The sequence below is a fragment of the Coturnix japonica genome, chromosome 2 (genome assembly GCF_001577835.2).
Source record: "Coturnix japonica isolate 7356 chromosome 2, Coturnix japonica 2.1, whole genome shotgun sequence".
NCBI classification, from domain to species: domain Eukaryota; kingdom Metazoa; phylum Chordata; class Aves; order Galliformes; family Phasianidae; genus Coturnix; species Coturnix japonica.
This window is the reverse complement of record NC_029517.1, coordinates 29,870,728-29,883,454: the sequence shown is the minus strand read 5'-3', so window position 1 is coordinate 29,883,454 and position 12,727 is coordinate 29,870,728. Positions and strand designations below refer to the sequence as shown.

The window sequence follows — 12,727 nt, the reverse complement described above, 5'->3', positions numbered from 1 at the left end:
AAATGGGTCCGGAATGCTTTTGGTTCCCAGAGGGGATGAGGCTCAGCTCCCCCCTCCCGGACACCGTTTTGGAAGCCGGCGCTTAGCGATGGAGAACGGCAGCTCCCGCACAGAGGAGCGGGGGCTCACGCTCACGTTAAGGCGATTTTATTTAATTCCTTCGGCGGGGAGGGGGTTGGTGCGGACCGACCCGAAACGTGCCGTTCTCCTCGGAGAGGGCCGTCATGTAAACCAGTGCAGAAGGCGACATTTACACCGGGCCGCTTCGCTGCTCCTCGATAACGCGCTCGGAGCCCGGCGTGTTGCAGCGAGCTGGGGAAGGAACCAGAGCCCGGAGCCCATTCTAAATCCCCTTCTGGACATAATCGCCCATGCAAAAAATATGGTATAGAGAACGTCCCCCATTACTTTCTCCCCTCGCCTTCGCGTTGGGGATTTTTTTTTTCCCCCTATTTAAATGTCCCGTGGCAAATAAAAACAACCCGCTGCATTTTACTAGCGCCGCAGATTATGTATGTATATAGAGAGACAGAGAGAGATAAAATTTTACTGACAATTACGGTAGAATTTATGGTGTCAATTTTACTCGCTGGTTCAGCCGAGGAAAAGAGCGGGGCTGGAGCAGGGGAGGCAAAATCCGATTATTCCTGTACAACAACAACAACAGAAGGGAGCGGAGAGGTTCTTCGGAGCGGGAGATTTCTGCGCCCCCCCCCTTTGCGCCCACCCCTCCCCCGCCGCCCCGAGCCAAACCGGGCTCTGCAACAAAAGAAATCGCGGAGTCTGCGAGAGCTGCGCTGCAGCAGCGTTGGGGAGGACACGTTATCGAGGGGGGAGGCTCTTGCGCGCCCCGACAGCGCGGATCTATCGGGTGGGAGCGGCGCCCGCTCCGCAGCCGCGTATAGATGGCACAGATATGTACCGAGAGCGAAATAAGAAGGAGAGCACTTGTGGTCTTGGCAGAAGTTGTTGTTAGGAAAATTCAGAGCCGTGCAGCGCAATAAAAGAAAATGACTGCTGTAACCGTTTATGGGGTGTAAAACGCTGCAGGGCGAAAGGCAGAATGTAGAGAGCCGGCACGGAGCGTACAGATGTGCAGAACTGCGGGGGGAAAACGCTGTCGGCTTCACCTTGAAAAAATAATAATAATAATAAAAGAAATCCGGGGTAAGATTTGATGAGTTCTAATTAGCGAAAGGAGCTCGTTCTGGCGTGCACACACACAAAAAAGCCCCTAATTGAGCCCCGAGCCGGTGTTTGGGATGCTGGGACGCCCTCTGTTGTTGCAGACGGAGGCAACTTCAAAGAATCAGCATTAAGAGTGTGTAATAAATGACGGGTCTGCAAACTGTCTGGAATTCGGCCCTTAATGAGTTTACAACTGTCCAGCCACAATTAAGATTTTCTACAAAAGCCTTTTCATTTGTTTTGTCTGGCTGTTTTAGATAAAGCGAGAGAGCGGAAATAACAGCCTTTATGAGCCTCCCCCCCCCCACCCACCTCCCCGGGCCGGGCCGGTCCAGGCTCGGACGCGGAGCCGCGGGGCGCGGTCGGATCTGGGCCGCCTGCGCGGTGCCGCTCCGCGGGGCGCGGCGGGTTGGAGGAGCTCCGGAGAGCCGGCAGGTGGCACTGTGAGCCCGCAAAAGAGCCGTCGCCCGCCATCAAGAGCTCGGCCGCCTCCCTCCAGCGCCTAAAATGTCGACGGTGTGGGCTCAGGACTCGGGCCGGAGCCACGGGCTGAGCGTCAACAAAGGCCGAGTTCATTTTTTTCCCCACTCTGTTCTTTTGTTTTTTTTCTTGGTTTTTTTTTTTTTTTTACCTCTTTGTTTTTCCCCTTCTTTTTTATTTTATTCCCCCCCCCTCCCCCCTTTCTTTTTCCCCTTATCCCCTTCTCACTGAGGAACTGGGGGTAGCATCAATGCGTGACCAGAGAAAACGCTCTATCTGCACCGCGTTATTATTCTCAAAGCACCCCCCGCGCTCCCCATCATCTGGCAGAGCGGTAGCACGGAGCTGCGAGCCCGTTCTCTCCTTCCCCGACCCCTCGCCCCGCTCTGAACCTCCCGTTTTCCCTGTGAGGAATGACACGTTCGGGGACTGCGGTGCTGGGGCAGAACAGGGGGATACGAGGTGCTCCCCGATCCGCTCGGCCCTGCCGGAGGGATGCGGTGGGCACGGGGCCGCCCTCGGAGCGCGTCGCAAAGACGGGATACGCAGCGCTGCGGGGCTTTAATTTGAACGTTATTTACCGGAGAAGGGAAATTTCCAACATATAAAACTCTCTGCCTACGTCCTCGGCAATCCCCACTCCGTGCGACCCGCTGTACTTATATCGTACAAATGCTAACAGTCGGGTACTCCGCAAACTTGACGTGTCTCAAAGTCACTCCTAACTTCTTCTGGCCCGTTACACTGATTTCTTCTTCTCGTTTTCGTGTTTTTCTCCGTTTTGCTTTCGTTGGCTTTCGGGACTGGGAATGAGAAGTAGCGGGGAATGTTATAGCGAGTGTTCAGATGTTGCCAAAAAAATGGGGGAAAAGTAATTGAAGAGAAAACAGAAGTGGGAGGGAAGGAAGCACAAAATGTGCTCTGCGAGAAGGTCGGGGGATTTTTCAATTTAAATCAGACAAGGGGAAAAAAAAACAAGAAAGAAAAAGCTGAACAGCGCTCTGTAACAGAACCGCTTTCTCTGCGTTTTATTTACATTTCCTTAAATCAAAGGCAATATCTTCACATCGAAATTCAGCATCGGAAAGGAATGCGCTCTCCGTGCTATTTTGTTCCCCACCCCGCTGTAAAGATTTAATTCTTTCTAGGGATGGAGAGCAGCAGCCACTCCCCGCTTTCTAATAAGAGCCTTCCTATCAAATGTTTGTCTACAACGGCGTTGTTAAACTTGTTATGATTAATTCTTTTTTCTTTTTCTCTTTCTCTTTTTTTTCAGGGCAGTAAAACTGCGCTGAAATTAAGAAGTGTTTATGCGTCGTCATGAGAAGTAATAACTTGGCACAGCGCTCTCCATTATAATCGGGGATAAATTACGGCGAGATTCCAAAACAACTAAAATCCTTTCTAGTACGAACCACATCACGATCCCTCTCGGCACATGAGCCATAACCGGGGAGTGCTCCCAGGTCGCGCGTAACTCCTGAGCACCGTTTAATCGCTACCTTTGACTTCCCGGAATAGCTCGGGATGCAAAGCGAGGCACCCACGTAAAAAATAAACGCAATGAATGTCGCCTGGAGGATCATTTTTAAAGCGTGTGAGAAGATTGCGGTGACGGAAAGCTCGCAATCTCGGCTAGCTCGCCATTTCCTCGACTGGAAATAGATATCTATATGTATATATTTGAATACGCTTTGCAGGCTGCGGTGTCCGGGGTTGTTTGTGTGTGATAGAATGAGATATTTCGGGGCTATTTCCGAACAGAGCAGTGCCTCCGTTGGGCGAACACGCGGGGGGTGGGCGCGCACATACAGGCGGTGGGGGCCGATTCGGAGCTGCTTCGACGATTTGTTTGGTGGGAGGCATTTTGACGTTGTTATTATTATTATTTGTGGCTCGGCAGATAAAAAAGCTGCGAGCAAAAGGAAAGAAAAGGCGGCGGTCACAACACAGCCACGCAAAGCTAAAGGCATTGCAGCGCTTGTGTTGCAGACACGCGGAACTCGAAATACACGAGCCCGGCTCCGCCGTTCGCTTCGACGTTATCAATATTTGAGTCTAGACACGGGCTGTGTTTGCCGTTTCTTTCTCCTCGCGTCTTGGTATGTTGTCACCAGAGGAGCAATTTATTGGTCTAATGTCATCTACTTCAGCTTCTTTGATCTTCTGAGTCGTCGTCTTGTTTGCTTCGCTTTCGTTTAACTTCTTGGGCCTTTCTTCCCCTCCGGCAGCCTCTTCTGCTGGAATGTTCCCACATCGACCGCAGCGATATTGCCAAAATCGGAATAAACGCGAGCAGAGCCCTTTTCTCCACATTCTCCCCTGCGCCTCCGAGTATCGGCCGCGTTTTCACGTGCTTTGAGCTTGGTACATCTTCTAGGAGCTGCCGCCACATTTGCATGCTCCGAGGCAGCGATATCTCGGGGATCTCGCTCTAAGAATTTACTCGCTTCTGTCAGTAAACCTGTATTCATGGGGCTGCAATAACCGCGCATAAAGGCTCCCCAAGGGCGAGCGTGGAGGTGTGCGGGGGGGAGAGGGTGTTCCACGGTTACAAAACGGAAAGTTTAGGGTCCGTGCGAAATATCGCCAAGAACAATTTTAAGTGGTGGGAAAGTCTTTGTACACGGGGCACCAAACTATAATTGAAAGGAGAATTTCCGGGGCAATTCCATTGTGCTCCTTCCAGTTTATGATGTGCAATACAGGCAGGCAGTAAAAGCTGTCTTTACCAGGACTCCCTGTCTGAGGGAAGGAAACTCATTTTACGATCCGTTTAAAGGAAGGGCACGGTGCAGCATCCTCAATGCAGAGCCATTCGCATTGTTGGGGTGCCGGGGTTTAGAAAACCGCCTGCGTTCCCCCACGAGCTGAGCAGAACGGGGCCATAAGGTACGTACGACGGAAAGGTAAAAGGGGTGATGGAAAGAAACAAAAAGAAAAAAAAAATAGAATAATAATTAAGTCTCGGGGCTGAAGGCATTTGCAGGCGGCTGCTTGAATACAGCTTATTGTTTTCTTTTTGCTTTTTAAGGCGCTTAGAAAGTTGAACGTTCCCTCAACCACACGTTGTACGCTGCCTTTAATCGGGGGGCGGTGGTGTTTTCCTTTCTTCCCGAGCAGGAGGGCCGGGCCGTCTCTCGGAGGGCTCCACACACCCCTATGTTCGGTTCGGGATCCGAGAACCACAGGGTTCGCTTGTGCCCCGTAGCCGAGGGTGCCCCAAACCCCCCCTCATATTGGTGACCCCTCTGCGTGTTTACAGCATGGACAAAAATGATAATCATGAGCGCTTTCACTTTTATCAAGTTGTTTTCTTTATAACCTTCTCCCCCTGCCCCCCCCGCCCCGTCTAACGAGGACCACATGGTGTCCGCCCCCCCCCCCCTCTTCTTCCCCCTCCTCCGCCGTCGCCGCCGAGCGGTTCCGTGGAGGGGGACCCTGGCTCCCCCCATCCGCGCCGTGGAGGCGGCGGTGCCGTCGGGGGGCGGAGGGGCGGCGGCTCGACGGCGCGGGGAGGCGGCGGCGGCCCCGGCGGCCCCGTCCATGGCCGGGCACCGGAGGGCCGCGGCCGGCACCACCTGTGAGGCAGGCGAGGATTGGAGGGCGGCGTCATATGACCGATCACGTGCTGGAGGCAGCTCAGTCCAAAAGAAAATGGGGTTTGGTGTAAATCTGGGGGTGTAATGTTATCATATATCACGCTACCTCGTAAAACCGACACTGAAGCCTGCCGGACAACAAATCACAGGTCAAAAATTATGAGCTCTTCGTATTATGTGAATGCGCTTTTTAGCAAATATACGGCGGGGGCTTCTCTTTTCCAAAATGCAGAGCCTACTTCTTGCTCCTTTGCAAGCAACTCCCAGAGAAGCGGCTATGGACCAGGCGCGGGTGCCTTCGCCTCCTCCATGCCCGGCTTGTACAATGTGAACAGTACCATATATCAAAGCCCGTTCTCTTCCGGATACAGCCTGGGCTCTGATGCCTACAACCTGCATTGTTCCTCTTTTGATCAGAACATTCCCGTCCTCTGCAATGACCTAACCAAACCCAGCTGTGAGAAAGCGGAGGAAAGCAACCTGCACAACCAGGCTGAGGCTAATTTCCGGATATACCCCTGGATGAGGTCTTCAGGTAGGGGCGAGCGGGGCTGGAGCTGTGGCAGCCAGGCAAAGCGTGTCGCCAAAATTACTGTCAGCACAACCTTGATGGTTTTAATTATAGCCGAGGCGCCATTGCGTAGAAAGCCCGTGGCATTGTATGTAAATGAGTATCATAAAACTTTTTATTGCCCAATTAATGGGTTCTAGCCTCGTAAATTTATTTAACTCCATTTGCTATGGAATTTTAGCATTGAGTTTATTTGCGCTTTTTGCTGCAGAAATGCGGAGAGTTGGCTGCGTGCTCGCAGAGCCCCCTCGGGTGAGCGTCCCCACTGCCCTCCGCCGAAGTCGGGCAGAAAAGCTCCTCCCGGGGGGGGGGGAAGGGGAGCCCGGGAGCGGGGACGGCCGTGCCGGGGCTCCTCCGGGCCGCGCCGCGCCGTGTTCGCCCCCTGCCCCCTCCGCGGAGATAAGAATCTATAGAAACGGACTGAACAGGAAAGCGGAGGGAGGGGGAGAGCCGGGGGTTAGGGGGGGGGTGTGTGTGTGAAAAGCGAGAGCTCGCTTCTGGGGCTGAACTCGGGGTATTGTTTACGATCCGGGCGGGGTAGGGGGAGCAGGGTGTGTGTGTGTGTGTGTACGCGTGTGTGGAGGGAGCCCCCGACATCAAAATAAGATAAATAAGGCCCAGCCTTCCAGATTTTTATTTCCCCTCGCAAAACGCAAAAGCCTGGAAGGTTTTAGGGAAATATATCGCCCGGGGGAAAGTTCCTCCTCCCAAAAGCAATTTCCTCCCCCACCTCCTCTCCTGAACGCTTTCTTTCCACTTTTTCTATGTCTCGAGCAACTTAATTTTCGCTTTGGCCGAGCAGGACAGGTCGTGTCGCTGAAATGTCTTTGTTAGGACAAAGTGTGTGCGTGTGGGGAAGGGGGGGTGAAGGGGTGGGAGGGGGGTGGGAAGGGGAGAAGGGGGTTATTCACTCTCTCTTGGGACGGTTTTGTTTTGATGTTTGTTTCTTTACGTTGAGGGGAAACACAAAGAGGGAAAAAAAAAAAAATAAAATAAAATAAAATAAAAAAGATAAAACTTTCCTCTTCTTTTCCTGCCTAACCGCTGGGCGTGTGTGCCTGCCTGCCTTCAGGTCCCGATAGGAAGCGAGGGCGCCAGACCTACACCCGCTACCAGACCCTGGAGCTGGAGAAGGAATTCCACTTCAATCGCTATCTGACTCGGCGGCGGCGGATAGAGATCGCCCATGCCCTCTGCCTGACGGAGCGGCAGATCAAGATCTGGTTCCAGAACCGGCGGATGAAGTGGAAGAAGGAGCACAAGGAGGAGAGCTCCAGCACTCCGGCTCCCAACGAGTCCACGTCAGCAGCAGCGTCTGTGGAGAAAGTGGAAGAAGATGAAGAAGAGGAGGATTAGGGAGTCCCATTCGAGGAAGCAATCTCTTAGAATAACGTATGCACGTGACAGCTGTAAAAGCTCCCTTTAAAGAGAGAAAGGAAAAAAAAAAAAAAGAGAGAGACACTCACTGTTTTTATTAAAAGAAAAAAAAAAAAAGAGAGAAAAATAGTAATCAGTTCCCTTTAGTTCTGTCTTGCAAGCGAGCGTTTGCAAACATGAAAACGTCTCTTGGGTTGGCCTTCCAACCCTTTCTCCCCTCTCCTGTCCTTCCCCAAACCTGCCCCCTGGTAGCGTATCCTGAGAGCATCCTACAATCATTTGAGTTTTAAGTCACCCGCTCTCGGGCAGGTTTCTCCTGGGGACGTTTGGGTGGGAGATCTGCTGCTTGCACATAAAGTACACCGTGACCTTCCGAAGTAACTACCTGACTCAATAGTCCCAATCACGTTGTTAAGGGGAAAAGTGCATTAGGCTCGCATTAAGAAAAAAACTACCTAATTTTGAATAAGTAGCTCTGCACTTTTCTTTCTTTTTTTCTTTAATTTTTTTTTTGCTTTATTTTTTCCTTTATCTTTGAATTATTGTTAGGAAAGTACCATAACTAACAGCTACACTAACAAAAGGTAAAACAGAAAATGAGGGGGGGAAAAAAAGATGTGCCACAAACCACTACAATCCACAGCAATGAGTCGTACTACCTATTTTTCAGACTACCTATATATCTTGCTCCGCCTACCTATCTTGGAAAGTATGCTGTATTTTAGTAGTCAGAAGAAGATAACGTACTAATGTGAATTGCAAAATGCTTTTAGAAACGTAAGCGCCGTCGTTCGAAAAGCACGCATCAATAGCTTTGGTATAGAATTTGGTACCGTAAAGGCTGAATATATTTAAATTTAAAATAATATATTTATTCCAAAGCAATTATTAATGAAAACCATATGCTGCAATATATCTCTGTCCGCGAACCTTTACTCTCTGGAGTGAGGGAGCGAACGCACACGCCAATATTGTACAAAGCGGTTTAATATCTACCGTGGGCTTCTACCTTAGGCTGCCTCTGCTCAAGGCCGTTTCCTTATCCTGGGTTGATCTTACTCAATATAGCTGAAAGTGTTCTTGGCAAAGCGAATTGAAATGACCATGTAACCGCCTTTAAAATATCTGTTTGTCCCGATGATCCCAACGTGTTAATATGTAATACCGTGAATTTTCCTACGATAGCAAATATTGTATATTTGAACGATTTTTTTTTTTTTTTGTCATTTATATTTGTCTTGGAACTCATTTGTAAGACCGTGTCATAAATTGGGAAGTATGTAACAAATTGGGAAACTTTTGTCGCATGACGTATCGTTCAGATCTCTGTATAAATCCGTCTCGAAGGTTTGGCTAAAGTTGATTCAAACAATTGTATGTTACAATGTGTTTCGATGTGTTCGTTGTGAACATTTGGATATGCCGTGTAAGTATTGGAAGTGGAAAAAAAAAAAAGAATCATGTCTGTGAACTCTCTTTGGAAGTGATCCCGTGTTCAAGTATCCCCCACGATAAATGTGTTTTATGTCACACGGAAAAATAAAGATGCTTGTTGACAATTAATTGTGCTTTTTTTGTCTGCTTGGTTTTTTTAATTAGAGAAACAGTTCGAAGGAAGGAGAAAAAAATAACCAACACGCACAAATAAAGGAATTCGACCACACTGTTATTATTATTATTTTTTCCCCTATGAGCGAAAGGAATAAAATAACCCGAGGTGACGAATGGACAGTATTCAGTCCAGTTCTCTATTTTAACTTTGGTTTGTTTTTTTTCCTTTCTTTTTTTAAGTTAATGTATTTATTTCTCCCAGCGCGGTTGATTAATAAAGCGGAAAGCTTCTTTATGGCAGGGCTTCCTTCCACCGTGCTCCGGGGTTCCTCTAGAAAGCCCGAGCCCGGCCCAGGCGGCCGTGATAGAGCCCCATTCGCACGTAGGGCAACCAGATTTGGGAAGGAGCAAAAAAGTGATGGGCGAAACTTCCCGGGGTTGAACGCTCGGCTGAGGACGGGCGGCTTTCCGAGGCCGAGGGACACGGGAATTGGGCTTTCAAAAAGAGGGGGTAAAACAGCCCCGCTTTAGGATAGATATCCGGATTAGATATTCATTCTGCTGTGTACCACGCGAAAATCGAGGCGAGAAAGTGCTGTCAACGATGAAAAAAATAAAATAAATAAAAAAAAAAATGTCAGAAATGAGAAATAAGAAATTAAAAATAAATAAAAAATAAATAAAAAATTAAAATAATTTTTAATAGCCCGAAAAGTCCCTTTCTGAGGGCGGCCGAACGCAGTGTAGAACGGGAGCATCGTCTGAGCTGAAGTTCCCCTTCACCGCCGCTCTCGGTCCCCGCCGATGGACTAATTGCCATTTTAATAAAATTAGTGCGAACTCCAGGTCTGCTTTAAAAAAAAAATAGAAAGAAAATCCGGGGCTGCCTCTGTGGTAAGATGGCGCCTCTCTAAGACCTGCCTCTTCTTAGTGATGAGGAAAAGGCCATAAATCCGTTGTTGTTTATGAAAATTTACAACTTTGCAATACAACTTTATGAGTTGTTCGGTTTTTCCATTGGTCGTTGTCGGTCATGTGGATGGTAACCGTGAACATGAACTTTTTTATAATTTCCCTTGCGAGAATAGAGCCGCATTCTTTTGCTGAGCTCTGTCCTGCTTCGGATCTCTCTGGCTTTCAATCCCCATTTCATTTGCTCTTTGTAAGGCAATAGTGAACAAAGTGTGCGGAGGTTCGGCATAAGCAGCCGCCTAGAACACAGATCCGGGATGGCAATTTCCAGTTCCCCCGCTGGAAGGTGTGGCATATTGGATTCAAAGCACTGGCGTGGCAGATTTTCAACTTGCAACCTGGCTAATTTCCTGCTTCTTCTGGCACCAAAAGGAGGGCGATTCGTCTCCTGTGCAGCCAAAGCGACAGCTGTCAAAGTCGCAGGGGCTCCTGTGAGCCAGAACCTAAAAGGTGAGAAATGTATATGACACTGCCGTAAGCAGGGAAACATGCTTTAATACGGGGAGATATTAGACGTGTGCAATTAAAGCGAATGGGGGAATGTGAGCGGCCAGAAATAGACGCGGTCGCAGCTCGGCTCCTTTCGGTTTAACCTGTGCATGCGGAGATGCTGAATAAAATGCCGATTTGCTATTATTTCTACGGGAAGCGTGGATTTTTCACCAAGTTTATTTCTGCTTGCGTTTGCCGGGGGGTCGCTGTGGCATTCCGATTATTTTCTAAGAATTCAGGTTTACAGCATCAATCCGGGAGCATTACTGTTATTATTATTATTATTTTTGCCGGCGCGGAGGCGGGGGTGTGTGTGGGGGGAGATGATTTATATATGTATATAAAAGCAATATTTTTCTTTCGCAGCATTAACTTTAAGCTCCATCGCGGCAGCTGAAATTTAGATGTGATTTATCTGTGATTATTTTAAGTCTGTTTTGGATAGGGGGTGGGGTGGTGGAATCACGGCACAACGCTCCTGTGTCCGGGGGAAGGTTCTTCCCGGAGCACGGCTGTGCCTTTGGTTGTCTCTCTCGGCTGCTCGCCGCGGAGCCGTGGCGCAGCGCTCGGGCGGCGGCAGCGCTCAGCTCGGCTGCGTGGAGCAGAGAGGATGGGGGAGCCGGGGCTGAACCCATTCTCCCCTCACTGTGAGAGGGGAGAGGGTGCGAGTCCCCTCCCTACAACCCCCGGGGAAGACTCTCGGGCCCCCGCCGCCGCCCCGTGATGGTGACAGCCATCACGGGTGAGCGGCTCGCAGAGCTGTTTGTGCCGCCGAAGCCTCGCATTTGCATTGCATTGCGGTACCCGGCGGAGTGGGGCTGCGGCGAGCGGCGGATTATTTATTGCAGGCGGCGGTGCTCAGTGCTGCCACGGCGTGGCCGAGCCGCGGAGGCGGGCATCGGGAACGGGGCAGCGCCGGGAGACTGCGCCGCTGCTGCCGGCGCAGCGCAGGGGCTTAACCCCCGCCTCCCCTCACCCATAAAGATATATATTAAAAAAGAGATATATATTTTAAAAAGGAAATCCTGCCTACCGCACCTCTATGGAGCATCGCTCCCTTGGGCCGATGTTGCGCTGCCCCCTCCCTTCGTTGTGCTCTCGGTGTGTGTGTGTGTCAGCTGGGGGCGGCTCTCGGTCTATGCCCTCCAGGCCTCTCCCCAGTGTCCCTCGGGTCAGAGCGGCCGCTCAGCCGGCCCGGAGCGCTCGGATTCGAGCTCTTGGTTAAAGGGTAGGGGGCTGGGGTGGGGGACGCTGCCGAGCAGATAATGGCTTGTAAGGGGGTTTGTGTACGAGGAGAAGGAGGGTTTTAGGGTTAGGAGGGGAAGTGCCCCCGCACCTGTATCTGTGAATGAAGAGAGGGGGACGCGGGACGCGGGGAGCTCTGCAAACAAACATACGGCCCGGAGATACCGGGGACTGAAGCATGGGGCTCTGTGGCAAAACGCTGCGGCTGCCTTCTGCTTCCCGGCAGGAAAACTGCAATGAATGTGGCCGAGCGGGCAGAGCTCGGGGTGCCGAGATTCGGGGTGCTCGGGGGCGGGGGGAGGAGCGCAGAGGACGTGAGGATATGAGACTGTGATACTGTGAGAGCAGCACAGAGCGCAGCGCAGAGCGTTCGGCTGTCACCGAAACGGCTCGGCCGCGGCCCGGCCGCGCAGAAGGGAACATAGAGCGTCTTTCGATATTATGGGGGCAACGAAGATATGCTTTCGCTGCTCGCGGCCGGGGTTCAGATGGTCCGGTTTGAATGCGAGCGATAACTCGAGGGAGAGAAGGAAAAACCAAAAGGAAAAAAAAAAAAGAAAGAGAAATAAATCAATGCATAAAGCAAAGCTGCAAAATGTAAATAAAAGAGCCTTGCGCGATTTTTAAACCTCGGTCTCCGTGCGATGGATTCACACAAAGGCCGCCCGGCCACAACTTTTTAAAGTAGGGCCGCTGCGCTCCGCTCGCCCCGAATATTGATGTTTCACGGCGCGTTTTCGTTCTGTTCCACGTTTTTGGAAATGCTCTCGTTTTAAAGCTCTTTGTGCTCACCGCGCTGTGTGCCGGGCTGCTGCCGTTCCCCCTTTTTATAGCCCTATTTGCAGAGAGTACAAAACTTTCCTGGGGAAGGCAAACACTCGTTTCCCAATGAGCCCGCAGCTCAGAGCCGGGGCTCTGCCAGGTGTGGCCGCGGGTCGGCCGGCACCGGGAGTTTAAGGAAGTTGAAAAAAAATTGGAGGCAATCAACATCTGAATGTGAAAGTCCAGCTGAGGCCGCGAACAATACGAACTATTGTGGGGCGACGTTTTAACTCGCTGCTGTTTTATAGGTATCGTAATCAGCCCCCGGAAATGAGATAAATAGTCCTCCGACAACAACAGAACTCTCGGGTTAAAGCTGCTTTAGGAAACGGGGCTCGCACGAATGTCACTTTCCGGCGGAGAGCGTTTTAAATGAGGATATTGGCTGTGTTGTAATGGGAACGAGCACCGCGGGGTTACGGTTCCG

The 12,727-nt window shown here is 50.7% G+C and overlaps 2 protein-coding genes across 10 annotated transcripts in view; both read left to right on the top strand.

Moving 5' to 3' along the window:
- Nucleotides 1–5,218: 5,218 nt before the first annotated feature.
- Nucleotides 5,219–8,781, top strand: HOXA7 (homeobox A7). Its single transcript, XM_015853759.2, has 2 exons — nucleotides 5,219–5,805; nucleotides 6,914–8,781. Exons 1-2 carry the CDS (start codon nucleotides 5,355–5,357, stop codon nucleotides 7,195–7,197), a joined length of 735 nt encoding a protein of 244 aa, XP_015709245.1. The 5' UTR covers nucleotides 5,219–5,354; the 3' UTR covers nucleotides 7,198–8,781.
- Nucleotides 8,782–9,718: 937 nt separating this feature from the next.
- The window catches only part of HOXA3 (homeobox A3), a 44,015-nt gene continuing 41,006 nt past the window's right edge, over nucleotides 9,719–12,727 (top strand). For 4 of the 9 annotated variants that reach the window (XR_004306440.1, XR_004306436.1, XR_004306438.1 and 1 more), the window contains exon 1: nucleotides 9,719–10,191. Coding sequence is in view for 1 of the 9 variants with exons in the window: in XM_015853755.2 (XP_015709241.1) it covers nucleotides 9,999–10,191 (193 nt within the window). In the remaining 8 variants the exon portion in view is untranslated. The remainder of the gene's footprint in view (nucleotides 10,192–12,727) is intronic. The other 5 variants (XM_015853753.2, XM_015853751.2, XM_015853750.2 and 2 more) reach the window with 3 other exon arrangements.